A 17104-nucleotide genomic window follows, 5' to 3' on the forward strand; every position below is an offset into this window, starting at 1 on the left:
GCTCAAGGTAACTTCCTCCGGGAGGTCTTCCATGATATACCCAAATATAATTAGTCACTCCCCCCTCTCTGCCAGTAATTCTCAAACTCTGATGTATCCTTTGTAAATTTCCAACCTGTTATAGATCAATACTTATGTAGAGTACAGTAAGAATGTTGCAGTAACACCAAATTGTTATTCCTAAACACTTGCTCCCAATTTCTGTACTTATTCATTGCAGACTGGTCAAAATGGTCCGTGGACCCGTAGTGGTCAGCAGGACACACTTTGAGTAGAATGGTGCTCCCTCTCTCCCTTGTACACTTTTCTATTTTGATCTTATAATTCCATGCATTAATTTGTTTTCACGCCTGTTTTCCATACAAGACAGGGGTAGAATATATGTATATGATTATCATCGTTATAAACCTACATTACAAAACACAATGAAAGCAAATAACAATGGTTCAATGAATGTTTACTGGCAGAGAAGACATGCATTATTTGTTCATCAAACATTTAGTGAGGGCTGACTGTGTGCCACGTTCTAGGTATTGGGCCATCATAGTATACAAACAGATTTTACAGAATCGCAGCCCACGGAACTATTAGAAAGTACCACTTACATAATTTAGCTGTTGATATTGGCACCTGGCTGTAACACTAGGTACTAGGAAGAACCGTGCTAAAATTACTTTTAATTAGTATGAACTTTCCATTCATTCAGCTAATGTTTATTGAGCACCTACTATGCCAGACCCTGTTCCAGGTATTAAGCACACAACAGTGAACAGACAAAAGATACTTTACCTCTACCTCAAGAGGAGGAAATCTGCCTTGCATTATAGGGAGGGACACAGACAAGAAGCAAATAAACACATAATACAATGTCAAGGAGTGTCACTGGCTACAAAGAAATATAAAGCAGGTTAAGGGGGTAGATGGGGAAGAAGTTATTTTATATGGATGGACAGAGATGGCCTCCCTGAGGTGACAATTAGATCAGACACCTAAATAAATTAGGAGGGAAGCCATGTGAACATCATTACTGTTTATTTCAATATTCAAGTTAAATCAAATATATTTTGCAGCTTATTCATAATAGCTCCCTTTTTTTTTTTTTTTTTGCCTGTTTTGTGCAAGGAAGTTCACCTAAACCATCTCATGTAAGCCTCCCAACAATCCTGCCACATTGCTGATTATTACTCACAGAAGAGGAAATGGAAGCTCTGAGAGGTTAAGACCAAGCTAGTAAATGCCAGAATGAAGATTCAAACTCAGATTACCTTGCAGCCACTTGAGCACACTGCCTTCCACACTTTTAGTTATTAAAGTACTGGAAGGGTTCAGCATAAAGTTTTGTTTTGTTTCATTTTTTCCATGAGATAATCACTCCATAGTATTACAGTGATTGTGCATAATTGTTATTTTTAATTACACATGCCATATTGGAGTTGTCACAAAGTGTAGAATCATCAATTAATGGAATTCTATTATGCTTCTAAAATAGTAATCCTACTTTGCAAGTTCTCAATTGAGCATTTTATAGTTGGAAATATTTATACGAGAAGGACACAGGCTGGAACACATTATCAGTGTGTCAGAAGGGCACTCTCAAGAAGTAACTTGTTTAGTGTCCCATTCCTTCCATAGCGTTCTTTCACGCGATTCTCACAGAAACTTCATAAGATACACACGCAGCATTACTATCCACATTTTACAGAAGAAAAAACCTAGATACTGAACATTTAAGTGACTTTGCCAAGGTCACCAGCTGAGCAACAGCACGTACCTCCTTTTATTAGTTTTACGCTACATCACTCAATTCTTCCATAGTTCTTTTCTACTTCTATCATTATAAATAAGCTTTTAGATTCCCAGCCTGACATTCTCACTTACATGTGAAATAGTTTTAATTACTTTTCCCTCTTTAAGTCTCAACCAACCCAACCAGGTTTATGAAGTCTTTGTTCTTAACATCTCATTTAACTGCAGAGGGCAGACCAAAGTGTATTTAAAGCACAGATACTCTAATTTTTTATAAAGAAAAATAATTACTTTTAAAAGGATATCTCTAGATAGGTTTTCCAGATAATGCTCTGCTGAGAACTTGAGATTAAACAGCTCAATAATAGTAATTTGGATAGTCAATAATTTGGTTCTTTTTGTGTTATACTTGATAACCTAGATATAGACGAATGTACCATCCCTCCATATTGCCACCAAAGATGCGTGAACACGCCAGGATCATTTTATTGCCAGTGCAGTCCTGGGTTTCAATTGGCAGCAAACAACTATACCTGCGTAGGTAAGACTTCTGGAAACAGTCATCCTGACTGATTTCTGTCTTCCCAAGCCACACTGCAGTATTTCCAGTTTTCTATGTTCTTGAGTAAACTGGTTTCCATCAACTTCCCTGCATAAAGCTGAAAAGACAGTAACCAATCTGGTTTTTTAAAACACATCAAGATGTGAATGGAAAAAAATGTTAACCTTGGTTTTAGTTCTCTTCTGTGAGTGTATCAAAAAAAAATTTTAACTACGGATCAATTGATATACACACACCAATTAGTCAAGAGTGTGTGATATAAACACTGAAGGTGCCAAAGGGGTTACTGCAAGTTCAAATACATAAACTTTCTGCTGAAAGTGCATCTGATTTTTACATGCTTCTTCTGCCCTTTCAGAATGCAATGTCACGGCACACAATTTTAAGATTGGCATGACATGGAAAGAATCTAGTGCAGGAAAAATGCCTTTTCACAATATTTTCAGTGCCTTAGAGCATTGCAAAACTCTGTATGGGTCTCAAAGGCTTATGTTATAATTGTAATGGAATTTAACAGGACCCATTTAAAAAGTACTAAATAGCACAGATAAATCTTCACTACAGCATGCTGAGAGACCGTATTAGTATGTGTCTTATATCAATTATTTATAGACTTGGCATTTTGCATCTGAACAACAATACAAGAAAATAGATACTGGAATGTATGTTTATTAGAATCATTAAATTCTTTTGGAAAGATTCATCAAACACCAAACTAACTGTCATTCCCAGAAAAAAAAATATTCTGGTATTTTTAAAAGAAGTATATGACAGATGTTTGAAGTTGTTCCAACAAATATGAAACCTGAATGGATGTTCTCCAGTGAGCTTCTGCAGAGCAAAGAATCCAGCTAGGGAATTACTCACTTATCATCGGATGACATAGGTACAAAAGAGCAAGGCTATGTTTAAAGACATAGATATATAAATGTGTATAACCTTGCCTTTCAGACATAAATGAATGTGATGCCAGCAATCAATGTGCTCAGCAATGCTACAACATTCTTGGTTCATTCATCTGTCAGTGCAATCAAGGATATGAGCTAAGCAGTGACAGGCTCAATTGTGAAGGTAAAATATTGTCCAAATAATTAGTAATCATGGTCCACTTCCTGTGATTGCTGTTGCTTTAATCCAAGTGTGTACCTGTTTATGAAAGCAAATTTTTATCCATGGAAATTCTGTTCTAAAATCCAGTTAATTTAGTTCAATTATAACATTGATTTTTTAGTGTGTTTTCAAAGGAAAGGAGAAGAAACAAAATAATTGGAATATTAGATGTAGGCTGGGTCTGATAATTAGCAAGGGTGCTCTAGGGTCTTGTTTCTCAAGTGTGATGCAACGGCTAGCAGCAGTGGCACCTCCTGGGAGCCTGTGAGAATTGTAGAATCTCAGGCCCCAGCCCAGACTACTGAGTCAGATTCTGCATCTAATGAGAACTCCAGGTGACTGGCATGCATGTTTAAGTTCAAAAATGGCTGATTGCATGTCAAGAACATTAGAAGAGAAACCAGGAGACCTGGCCCCTAGTCATGCCTGCCACTGTGTAATTCAAAAGGCATAAGACATCCTGAAGGGGATGCCATTGATACTTCATGCTCCCGACTTCCTCACAAACGCTCCCACCTTTTCTTGGGACAGCACCATTGAGAAATGCAAAGCATTCTGCCAGGGCATCACCTCTAGAAGCTAGCACAGGGATGGAACTTGGAGTTCAAAACTCAGATGAACTTGGGAGCAGAGCCACCCAATTTCTGAGAAGGCAAATATGAATCTGCATCACTGGGTGGGTCTGCCAAGCACAACATGAAGATCATCAACCACAAGCCAATTCATTCAGTCTGCTCAGCTAGTATGGTTAGTTCCAGGATTCGCCAAACTGTCAGCAATAAGTGAGTAAAACTGATGGTAAGAAAAACTCTCTGTGCTATGAAGCTCTATGGGAAATGAGCTGATATGGTTAGAATTTGCACTTGAGCTTCTTATAAAGTATTGTATTTCTGTTTCAGAGTATGAAGTGTTAAAAAAAAATTACCAAACTAGTGACATGTAAGTTTTCAACTCTGTCTTATTGCTCTTGTCTGGTTCAACAGACATTGATGAATGCAGAACCTCGAGCTACCTGTGTCAATATCAATGTGTCAATGAGCCTGGGAAATTCTCTTGTATGTGCCCCCAGGGATACCAAGTGGTGAGAAGTAGAACATGTCAGGGTAAGTTTACTGTTTTCATATCTGTTAAGTTTTAACCAGGAAAAGCAGGGAGGAAGTTGTAGGATTCTCTATCACAGACTTTCATTTTTTACAATTTGAGCTCTTTTTTTTCCCCTGTTGATCATGAGACATGCACATCTCATAAAGAGGATATTCAGTGTTAACTCTCTTTGAAATTTAAAGCAATCATTTTTCTTTCTTAAAATAAATAATTTTAATAAAATATTGGTATGCCTTCTGTATAGCCTACATAATCCCTATGATATATATCCTCTAATCATCCACCAGAAAAGATTCAATTATTAAAATATTTCACCATGAGTTTCAGTGTAGAGCATAAGCTTAATGTGTGGTTAGGTGCACCTCAAACTGATCTGAATTCTCTAAAACACCAGGATTATAAATTGGATAGTAATTTAAGTGTTGAGAAAATCAGCTTCATGTGTATTAAAAAGTACTTGAATACTTCAGGAAAAAAAACTATTAATCCAAAAATAGCTAATGTCTTCAGGTCCAGTTTTAAAATAAATGTTCAGGTGATTTTCACAGCTACATGTAGGTGGAAGAAGTGGCTCTCTACATGGTATGATTTCAGAGTCTCTTTGAAAGATTTGAAAATGTGCACCCTCTCCTCCCTACCTCCTGCATGTAGCTTAAAATTTCTTTAACAGGCAAAAGACTATTCAGGTAAAACTAAAACTAGATAATCCAGGAAAAATTGGTACAAACACAGGTTTACATAAAGCAGTGAGAGAGTGAAAAAAAAAATGACTGAACTTGAAGACACAAAATCTGTTTGAGACCTAGCTGTATGGCATTCTATCTATACAATTTGAACAAATTATCAAACTTCTCTGAGCCTCAACTTTCTCATTTGGAAAAGGGAGTTGAGGGAATGAAATGGAATAACATACAGAAAAATTATTTATAAACTATAAAGACTGTAAAGTTCAAGATGTTTTTATGAAATTTACCCAGCAATATAAATGACTAGTAGCAAATCTTCTTTAGAAGAAGGGCAGTAAAATATTAAGAAAGGAAAAGATCAAGGAAAGGAGAGACTCAGGATTCTCAGTCTATATCATGATTTTACAGGGAAATATTAATTCACAGGAACATCCATGACCTGAGATTTTATAGTGTGCATGTGATCATTCAACTAGAATCCAACCACTAAATATGAGCATAATCAGAATGTAGTTCATTGCACAATAAACATCTTTCAACCCCTTTCCACGTTACTAGAGACTCTGTAATGTTAATTGTGGAGAAACATTGCATTCCAATGGTTTTACTTTCTGAACCCTAATTGAGACTTTTAACATGAATATTACATGCAGGAAAATGTTAGCCAGTGGGATTCCTTAACCAATTTCCCTGGAGTCCTGAAACAAATGTCTATGTGTTTCTGATCATAAATGGATTTGACACCCAGCAAAAGACAGAAACAAGTTAACATTCAGTGGAATCTTACCAGCCTACTCTATTTATATCTAACGAAAGGTGAAAATGCAATGGAATTGCAAATAGGAGATTCATTAGAGTTATATCTTGAAGAATGTTTGGTTAAACCAAAACATTTTTTGTGAAAGAGGCTTACCATTCTTTTAGGGTGCAAAACAATTGGTTTCCCCCACTGAAACCATTCCTTCCCAACTCTGTCCACAGATTAAAGTAAAACCAAAAGAGTCTGGATTCTTACCTTCCCCAAAAAGGTTTATTTTGGGGATGAAATAACTGTTCTCATTTCAACAGTCTTGGAAAAATTAAAACTCTGTGTGTGTGTGGTGGCAGGTTGTGGGGAGGGGAGAGGGACAGTGGGGAAGGAGAGAAACAGAGAATACACAGATACACAGACACACATTCATCAAATATTTTAATACTATTAATCATTTCTGAAAAACCTTCCAAAATGATTAAGGAGTTGATTAAGCTAGGCTCTAAATTACTGGAAGTAATAAATAAAATTATCACATAAAGTTTCCTTTTGCTGCTGTTGAACTCCATATAACAAACCAGTCTTCACTTTCCCTGTAGCTAAACAGCATCTTTATTTTTCAAAAAAGTGAAAAATATTGAAAGGACAAGTCAGTTGTGATTTCTTCTGAGGAATCTAAGTTCTTTCTTTAGCCATAGCCAGTCCAAAAGAAGATACTTTTTGTAACTGACTCTTGGAAACTGCATAGCTTTTCCAGTCTCCTCTTGGGTTCCAGATAGCTTTTGCCAGTTTGGAAGCTAAAAGAAATTTTTTTCTCCAAAGACAAGGAATGGAATTATTCTCATTTAGAGGATGCAATACCTTGCAGTGGAGAGATGCCTGTCACTAACTATATGAACTTGGGTCAGCCACTTCACCCTTATTTGTTTTCCCTTCATGCCAAATAGAGATAATATATTTCTCACCATCTCCATATGGTTTGTGTGAAGAGCAACTTGGTTCAATTTAATATTTCTTAAAATCCAGGTGCCCCCAGTGCACTCATGCTAGGTGATAAAGGGATAGAAAGATGTGCACAATAGCCTTTGCCCTCCAGGAGCTTACAAGCTAATAGAAGGATTAAGACAAACATGCAGATTTCAATAATGCAAAGCAAAAAGCAATAAAGGCCCCAGAAAAGGAACATGAGATATAAGAATTCAGAGAGAAGAAAGAGATCATATCCCAGCAACTAGGCCATGACTACCTGTAAATTAATGAATGAAAATATCTGATTATGGGGAAGGAATGACTCAGAAAAGGCTTATATTGGATAAAATCTAATCACTATTCCAATGTAAAGGGAGACAAACATACATAGGGATATGGATATTAATATAATTTTCATTGTCGTAAATGTAATGGTTCTCTAGCATTGTAAACTCTTCTCTCAGATGTCATCTGGGAACTCCTAATTCCCAAATCTAAATTCAGTCTTTGTCCATCCTGGCCTTCCCACAACCCTCCTTCCAGGGACCCTCTCTAGCTCTGACCTCCTTGCACTGCCTTTTCCTGGGTTGCCTCTCACCGCTGACACTGACAGTCCCTTCCTTAATTCCCCTTCTTCCCCATGTTCTTTAAATAGCCATGCTCTACATGGTAGGATACTTCATAGCTTCCCTTCTTTTGCTGTGAACAGCTTCCTATGGACAGTGTAATCCACTCCCAGAACATTAACTATCCAGCAGCATGCTACAGCTTACTGCAACCACATACCAGCCTTTCCCTCTCTCCGAAGCTTCTGAGCCTGGCAATAAACTTCCATCTCCATAGTTTTTGTTTGCTGCTTTCTCAGCCTGGAAGGCCCTCCCCACTGCAATCTGAAAATCCCATCTAACCACCACCCTTTTCAAGGCCAAGGTGAGAGGCCTCCTCCTTTTTTCAGCTTTCCTTAATTCCCCAGAGGGCAAGAAATAGTATCTTTCATTTTTATTTAAGCAAAGTCAATGGAAAGCATTTGGCTTTGAATTCAACAGATGAACAATAGGTGCTTGATAAAATACCATGAAATGACACATATTAATCTGTAGAGAATGGCTCCACTACATCTGTCATGAATTAATGCAATGAACCCAGGTCCCACCAAGTCTTGTGTCTAAAAGCAAATTAAACACAGTCCAGATTCTTATACACCTCCTTCCAGTGGCAAACTGGAATCTGCCACTTACGCAATTTACTTATATCAGTAAACTCTTTGACTCTACATCTCTACAGATATAAATGAGTGTGAGACCACAAATGAATGTCGGGAAGATGAAATGTGTTGGAATTATCATGGCGGCTTCCGTTGTTACCCACGAAATCCTTGTCAAGATCCTTACGTTCTAACATCAGAGAAGTAAGAAAAATCAGAACTTTTGAAACTGAGAATCTTTTGGTTTTACCAAGCCTAACTGGTGAATACTTTTGTTTGTCTCTGCAGCCGATGTGTTTGCCCAGTCTCAAATGCGCTGTGCCGAGAACTTCCCCAATCCATAGTCCACAAATACATGAGCATCCGATCTGATAGGTCTGTGCCATCTGACATCTTCCAGATACAGGCCACAACCATTTATCCCAACACTATCAATACTTTTCGGATTAAATCTGGAAATGAAAATAGAGAGTTCTACCTAAGAGTAAGTATCCCGAGGGCAGCCTTAGCTGTTGAGAAAGTTCCAAGTTTGTTGTTGTTGTTTGGTAGTAATTCACATAGAAAGAAAGCTAACATTTAAAGAGTTTTTTATGTGCAGGCATTGTGTAAGCCCTTCCAGTGTGCATTATCTCATTTAATCCTCTTGGTAATGCTTGGTCAGATTAATATTTATCTCCATATTTTACAGAAAAGAAAAGTAAGACTCAGGGAGATGAAGTAGCTTCTCTAAGTCACTCAGATAAAAGTTGCACACTCTAACAGAGTTGTGTGTGACCACCAAAACACAAGCCTACACACACACACACACACACACACACACCTCAAATAGATACCACAGATCAGTGATAGCTATTTAATTGTACATAGAAAAAATAATTCCTGGAGAGCTTTTCAAAAACGCTGAATTCCTTATTGTTACATTCGCAAGATTATTTACATCTGCACCAAAACTAACACTCAGAAGTATCTGAGAAGTGACCCCAACTCCCCACCCCCCGCACCATGTGTACAACAGATAGTTGTACCATTCTTGCAAATTTCCAGGCAGGCAATGTGAGGTGAGGTGACGTTTATGTTTTCCCTTTCTTTCATTGCCTATATGAAATCTTTCTCTGAATTCTGCCATTTCTCTCTCCACAGTGTCCCCTGGGTTATCTTTGTTTCCTTGTGTCTCTGCTTCTCTTCCTTTAAACTGGCTCTTAGCACCTCTCTAATCCCTCCAAGGGCTTCCCAGCAAATCTCCCTGACTCCAGTGCCTCAGCCTTCCAGTCCCCCCTGCAAAATCTTAGCAAGTTCATTTTAGGTTAAAATTCCGACATATTTCAAATACGGCTCACCACTTCATGTGAAAATGATGGCACCCCACCAAGCAGTTTGCAGGGTTACGGTAAGTCTTTCACGCTAAGGATGTTATTCATCCAGTTCCAATTTTCTCAAAACTCCTTTGGGCACTCTTCATTTTTAATCAGATTTTAAGGTCAATATTTCATTTTGAGAATATGAAAAGTAAATTGGGAAATTCATCCTCGTGGTAAAGTTTACAGATTTTTAATGTTTACTCGTTTATCCTGTTCTTTGATATATTAAGTTCCTTTCCAGCTCCAGAATTATGTGACTCTGTTTCTTTGCCAGTAAATTAGAAATGATTAATCTCTCATGACCAACTTCTGAAGAGAAAAACCCAACCCAAAATACAATCTATTACTATTCTTTTTTCTAATAACTAAAAATAAACTTCTTTAACATTTGATGTTTAAATTTGAGATATACTAGATATCTGTAAGAAGTTTACTCTAAATGAATTTCACACAGTTCAGATAATAACAATTTAATAATTTTAACCCAAAGAAATAACATTATTTGTAACCCATGGCAGTAAAATAGGTTCATCTCAAAATCATCTTTAAAAATAATTTTCCATTTTGAACTCTTAGCCATAATTTAAGAAAATAAAATTTCTTAGCAGAATCAACAAAGAGTTAAGCAAAGTACCTGTATGTTTTTATTTTTGCAATAAACATGGCACTTTTAAAGTTTTATGATTCATATCAGTGAACTTATTGACTTGATATTTTCAGATATAAATACAGTGTTTTTCTCAAGTAAAATCCTTTTTTATGAATGATATAAAACATTGCCAATTTTGATAATCCCAGAATTAAATACTACTATTTGAAACCAAAAAAGCATTTAAAATAGGAAGATATTTCAAGACTATTTATTATCACATAATTCAAAAAATAGTTGTATCAAATCCTACAAAATTTTTCCACTGAAATTCCACTTGCGCAGAGGGCATTTAATCATAAGACTCCATCAGCAGGCCTTAATTAAGCACCTATTATATACTCAGCTTCATGCTAGGTGCATGTAATACACAGTTCCTTACTTCAAAGAGCTTTAAATATTACTTTGTGGCATAGTTAACATCTATGAAAAAAGCAGAGGACAAATTTGTGTTTAACTCCATGCTCCAAGACATCAAAGAATTAACGTGGGCTGCAATAGTCAAAGAATGTTTCTTGAGAAACATGAGGCTGGACCTTATCCTTGAAAGGACCTGTGGGATATAGGATTTTATTTATATTCCTTTTGGGACAATACTGAGAAAATCTTCTTCCCTAGAAAAGGGAACATATTAGAAAGAAGTAATACATGAAATTAAAGGTAGAATACCATCCTCCACCCACACCGACCAATATCTATCCTTCCTTACTGAGACTTATTTTTCTTCACAGCCCTTATCACCACCTTGCATAGTATTTATTTGTCTGTGTCACCTACTACCTACTAGAGTGTGAGTGTAATAAACAGAGACATTACCTGTCTGTTCACTCTTGTATGCACAGCACATAGAATGAATGGTACCTGGCACATTGCAGGTGCTCAAAAAATATTTTTAAATGAATACATTAATTCAATCAACATCTTCAAGGTATCACTGTTACCTATAAGAGGCAAGCACCATGCTAGGTTCTAGAGACATAGCAGTGAATAAAAGCAAGCCAATTCCTGCCACAGTGGGGCTTATAGTTGAGACATCAAACAAGTGTTCACAAGTATGCTGAGCGTTACAACTGAGCACTGCAGATTGTTCATGAGTACACCACAAGTTAACCCCTAACCAAGGCAGCAGTGGTCTGGGAGATTCCTAGAAGAAGTAGATTTAAGCTGAAGACTAGCAACAAAAGACTAGCAAATGGAAGGAATAAAAAGCAGACAAGTTGATCTGGAACTCCAGGTGCTACAGGCAGAGTGGCTTGAGAGGGACCTGGAGAGATGAGCAGGGCCTAGATCACACAATGCCTGACAGACCATACTAAGGGTTTCAAGTAGAGGAGTTGCTATCAGAGTCTCATGTTAAAAAAGATACCTGGCTGCACTGTAGAGCCTGGATTGGAGTGGAGCAAGAATGGAAATGGAGAGACCAATCAGTAGCTCAAAAGATGGGGGACTAGTGTGGTAGCCAGTGAGTCCAAAAGAAGTGGACAGATTTATGAAGATATAGGAAGAAGGACATGGCTTGGTAACCCATTTGCTATGGGGAAGTGGAGGAGAAGGAAGCGTCAAGGATAACCTCCAAGTTTCTGTCTTGAGCAACAGTAAATGGTGGTACCATTTACTGAGATAAGGAAGAAGGAGCCAGTGGAGAGAGGAAGGTGAGGAGTTCAGTTTGGACATACTGAGTCCTGGTCACCATGAGACATCCAAGTAAAGATGAGTAGAGAATTGGATACGTGGGCTTGGAATTCATAATATAGACTTTTAAGTCACTGGCAGATATGTGATAATTGAAGCCATGGCTATGGATGAGATCACTCAGGCAGAGTATGTAGGAAGTAGGTGAGATCACTCAGATCTGGGCACTATTATAGTCATCCATTACCTCAGCCTACAGTTCTCTGGCCATCTCATCTCCCATGACCTTCAGCTTCATGTCACTCTGCCACCACCCCATGGCCACATGCTGGACTTTGTTATCATGCAGAACAGTTCCACATCATCATCTTAGTCTCAGGTGACCCCCTCAGTGACTGATTCTCTTTCCTCTTTTTCATGCCCTCACTCCCACTCTATCTGCTCTTCACCCTCACAGTGATACTAATCCTCTGACCCCTCACCCACCATTTTCTTCCACTCCATCAACTTCTTGGTGGACCCTTGAACTACTCTGTCACCAACACCTCAATTCCCTGTCCAACAACTCTAGATCAATTACGTAATCCACATCTATTTTCACACCCATCTTGTCAGCACAGATTGGTAATACTATAAATCTCCAACTTCAGATGTGTCCTCAACAATCCTATTACTTTCTTTTATTTCTTCTCTTCAGCCACTGATCGCAAATGTCCCCATATTCTTTAAGTTCTTATACCCTTCATTTTCAGTAGGTGACCTCATCTCCTACTCTTCTGAAACCACTGAAACCAACAGGCATAAATTACTTGAACTTCCCATCCCATCCCTTGCAAACTTAAGTCCATGTGTTCCCCTTCTAACCTTCTCCTTTAAATTTTCCAAAGACAAGGTTTCACTTCTATCAATCAAGGCCAACCCACCACCTGTATTCTTCACTCCATTTCCTCCGGAACCTTGTTCTATCAAACTCTAATATACCTCCTACATATTTAACTTGTTTTCCCTCTAGATGTTGCCTCCTCTCTCCCTTCTCCCTTCCTAGCCAAGGTTCTTAAAGCACAGTCTGCAATCACAGTCTCTATTTTCTTATTTCCTAGTTACACTTCTGTCTTCTATTCCCACTACCCTACTGAAATTGCTCTGGAAAAAAGCCACCAACAGCATCCGCACTGCTATATTCAGAGGCATTTTTCAGTTCCAGTCACCCTCATCCTCCCCTGCTGTATTGAACACTGCTTGCCATTCATCTGTTTACCACTTAATTATCTATTTCTTCTCAGCTTCCTTCAATAGCTTCTCTTCTGCCCATTCCTTAAATGTTGGCCTCTCACAGACCCAGTCTTATCACATATACGTTCTCTTCCTTGGTTTAATGTCCACCTGTTGACGTGACTGCTAAATCCTAATTCACTGTTTCTATCCCTGCTCTCCTCTTGGCATTCAGATTCACACATCTACCTGCCTGCCTGTCCAAACTCATCTCCCTGCGCTCTCCAGCACCCATCATATTGTTCATCAAAGTGAAATTGCATCCAGTTCTCCAGAACATCCTTCTTTACAAAACTCCCACTTATTCTGGGTGACTGTCCTCAGGCATTCAAAGGCCTTCCCTCAATGCTTCAGGGTCCCTCTGTTTTTCTCTGTGAATACACACCTCTGTGTATCTTCATATATACCCTGCATATCCCTGTATATCTTAGCATTTGCCATATTCTATTGAAATTAACTACTTACATGCCTCTTCACCTACTAGAATGTAGACATATCCACAATGTTGAGAAGTGAAAGATGACAAATTTGTTTATCAGTTCAAAAAATTATCAGATTCTCACATGAACTCCAGTCTCTATAAAGGCTAGAACTACTCAATAAAAGTGAAGAGAAACATTAACAGAGAGGGATGAGTAGAAAACAAAGAACTATCAAAAGAAAGCAGGTCCCTGTATCTGGAACTAATGACTATGTGTGGATAAGGGATAAGATCCAGAAGGATTAGAACCAAGAAGGGACTAAGTAATGACTTTAATCCTACCTCAAAATTCTTCACTTGGGCTTCCCTGGTGGCACAGTGGTTAAGAATCCGCCTGCCAATGCAGGGGACATGGGTTGGAGCCCCGGTCCCGGAAGATCCCGCATGCTGCGGAGCAGTTAAGCCTGTGCACCACAACTACTGAGCCTGCGCTCTAGAGGCCGTGAGCCACAACTACTGAGCCCGCGTGCCACAACTACTGAAGCCCACACACCTAGAGCCCATGCTTCGCAACAAGAGAAGCCACTGCAATGAGAAGCCTGTGCACGGCAATGAAAGAGTAGCCCCCACTCGCCACAGCTAGAGAAAGCCCACACGCAGCAATGAAGACCCAACGCAGCCAAAAATAAATAAATAAATTAATTAATTTAAAAAAATTCTTCCCCTAATTCTTATAGGAAGTGTACTCACAAATAATAGAAACTGCAATACAAGAAAAATTATTCTCTCACTCCCTCTTTTTTCTTTTATTTTAGCAAACAAGTCCTGTAAGTGCAATGCTTGTGCTGGTGAAGTCGCTATCAGGACCAAGAGAATATATAGTGGACCTGGAGATGCTGACAGTCAACAGTATGGGAACCTTCCGCACCAGCTCAGTGTTAAGACTGACAATAATAGTGGGACCATTTTCATTTTAGTCTTTTAAAAGAGTCCACTATAGGCATTTAAATCAGCCAAAGAATATTGTTATCTTAAAGCACTATTTTATTTATAGACATATCTAGTACATCTACATCTATATACTGTACACTCACCAATAATTCAAACAATTACACCATGGTATAAAGTGGGCATTTAATCTGTAAAGATTCAAAGTTTGTCTTTATTATTGTATGTAAATTAGACATTAATCCACTAAACTGGTCTTCTTCAAGAGAGCTAAGCATACTCTTTCCGGTGAAACTTGGATTCTTTTCTGTAAAAGTGGGACCAAGCAATGATTGTCTTCTGTGGTGCTTAAGGAAACTTACTATAGCTCCACTGATAGTCTCGTAAGGAGGCAGCCATCATAACATTGAACAGCATGCAAGTTCAAGAATGAGTTTTTTAACTGCTTGTAAGAAAATGGAAAAAGCCAATAAAGATATATTTCTTTAGAAAATGAGGATCTATCATACTTGTGTTGGTTTTTATTTTCATGATCAGTCTAAATGTAGTTGTTTATTACATAGTAGTAAATCATTATCACATAGTATAGTGGTTTCTATAAGATATTTTAAATTTTGTCAGAAATTTTTGTTATGAATGTAAAAAAGCACAGTAATCAAAATTCCCCAAATGAATAAGATATCCCCTAGAAAATCATTATATTGAGAAATCTATGGGGAGGAGGTGAGAAACAAATTCTTTCTAAACCACTTTGGAGTTGACCTGAAGAAGCAAACTCGGTGTACTAGTCAGTTTGAATTGCTATAACAAAATATTATAGACTGGGTGGCTTATAAACAACAGAAATTTATTTCTCACAGTCTGGAGGGTGGAAATCCAAGATCAGGTTGCCAGCATGGTCAGGTTCTGGTGAGAACTCTCTTCTAGGTTGCAGACTCATATCCTCACATGGCAGAAAGAGAGCAAGAGAACTAATCCCATTCATGAGGGCTCCACCCTCATGACCTAAGTACTCCCCCAAGGCCTCAGGTTCTAATACTATCACATTGGGAGTTAGGACTTCAACATATGAATTTTGGGAGAACACAAACATTCAGTCCGTAACACTCAATAAATGTAATAACATTCCTGAATTCAGGACTTCCACAAGATGTGTAGCAAAATGAAGAAAAGTTATTTTTCTGAAAAAGTTTTGATTTCTTAATAAAATTAAAACCCTAAAACTTCACTAACGTATAACTAAAATTTCTCATCTTTATATTTGTTGCTCACAGAGTAAAGAAATGGTGATGGTTCTTATTCTTGGCACCCAGATTGACAATGAACTAAGTCAAATTACCCTCCCTCCTAACTCTATGAAAACATTTTATACCTTCTTGTTTGTTTAAAATGTAACTGCTTCACTTTGATGTATTATATTTTTAAATAAAAATAAGTATTCTTTTAGAGGTTTTTTTCTGTGTAGCTAATAACAGCCAATATAATTTTTGTGTCCAGGAAAAATATTATCTGTAGCTGCCAGAGCAAAAACAACTATTTGCTTCTTTAAAAAGAAAAATCTAAAGTTGAGGAAACAAAAGACAGTTAAAATCATTCCACAAAAATATATGCAGTCAATTTTTCTCTTACATCCAATTTCAAAGCACATATGAATAACCAGATAACCTTGCCACAGAAACAAATGTTCCTCAAAGAGTTGACAAAATGTGCAGTAATTGTCAAAAAGAAAGTTCACCAAGAGACCAAGGAACAAAACATAAATTTCTTATGTGAATAGGGCACGGGATGGGCTTTTAAAGGATACAGGGGCATTGGAACAGTGATGAGAGAACAGGTGTAACCAGGAGTCAGACAAGGAAGCAGAGTAAACAACCAGCCACAACACAGCGGGACTGTTGCGTATGTTGTCACCCTGTCCACATGATTACTTATAGTCCATGTAAATTCAGGTTTGATCTAAACTTTTCCATTCTTAATCAATATACTGATTTTCCTACATATAGACACAGTTTTCAAGTCAGAGCTGGGAAAGATAAGAGTAAAAAAAAAATGCCTAAGACCTTACAACAGATTTTTTACTCTTAAGCAAGAAGGCAGAGTCTTATCTGTACCTCCACAGAGGATTGTAGGAGAAACAGGAATCTCTATGAAATATTTATGCATAAGTCCTAACCCTCCACCCCCACCTCTAAACATATATATAATTATAGAAGTATATATAATCTATATATTAAGAAACATAGATTACATATAGATTATATATACTTCTATAATAATATATTCTATAAATAATTTATATATTATAATTTATATAATTTAAATATAATCTATGATAAAATAATAATATATTTTATATATATTTTTGGACCTACAGAAGTCATTAACTGCAAAAAAGATGGTTTCCCTTTCATCCCAAAGCTTAGTCCTATTCACAAATCATAAAGACATGAAAAGGGTTGATAAACTAGTGTCACTGATGCAATCCCTTTTCTTTTTTTAATTGTAAAATACACATAAAATTGACCATTTTAGGGCTGCCCTGGTGGCGCGGTGGTTGGGAGTCCGCCTGCCGATGTAGGGGACACGGGTTCATGCCCCGGTCCGGGAGGATCCCACATGCCGCGGAGAGGCTGGGCCCGTGAGCCATGGCCGCTGAGCCTGCGCGTCCGGAGCCTGTGCTCCGCAACGGGAG

The 17104-nt window shown here is 37.8% G+C and overlaps 1 protein-coding gene and 1 long non-coding RNA gene across 5 annotated transcripts in view; one reads left to right on the forward strand and one right to left on the reverse strand.

Annotated features, from left to right (window-relative positions):
- The window catches only part of EFEMP1 (EGF containing fibulin extracellular matrix protein 1), a 69058-nt gene extending 53311 nt beyond the window's left edge, over positions 1-15747 (forward strand). Inside the window, exons 6-11 of one of the 2 annotated variants that reach the window (XM_079940857.1) lie at positions 2168-2287; positions 3260-3379; positions 4402-4521; positions 8213-8336; positions 8421-8616; positions 14280-15747. In XM_079940857.1, coding sequence (XP_079796983.1) covers positions 2168-2287; positions 3260-3379; positions 4402-4521; positions 8213-8336; positions 8421-8616; positions 14280-14441 — 842 coding nt within the window. In that variant the 3' untranslated portion in view covers positions 14442-15747. The remainder of the gene's footprint in view (positions 1-2167; positions 2288-3259; positions 3380-4401; positions 4522-8212; positions 8337-8420; positions 8617-14279) is intronic. The other variant, XM_079940856.1, reaches the window with a different exon arrangement.
- LOC307196119 overlaps positions 1-17104 on the reverse strand; it is a 433371-nt gene that overhangs the window by 250793 nt on the left and 165474 nt on the right. The window lies entirely within an intron of this gene.

This window comes from Stenella coeruleoalba, assembly GCF_951394435.1.
Source record: "Stenella coeruleoalba genome assembly, chromosome: 13".
NCBI classification, from domain to species: Eukaryota; Metazoa; Chordata; class Mammalia; order Artiodactyla; family Delphinidae; genus Stenella; species Stenella coeruleoalba.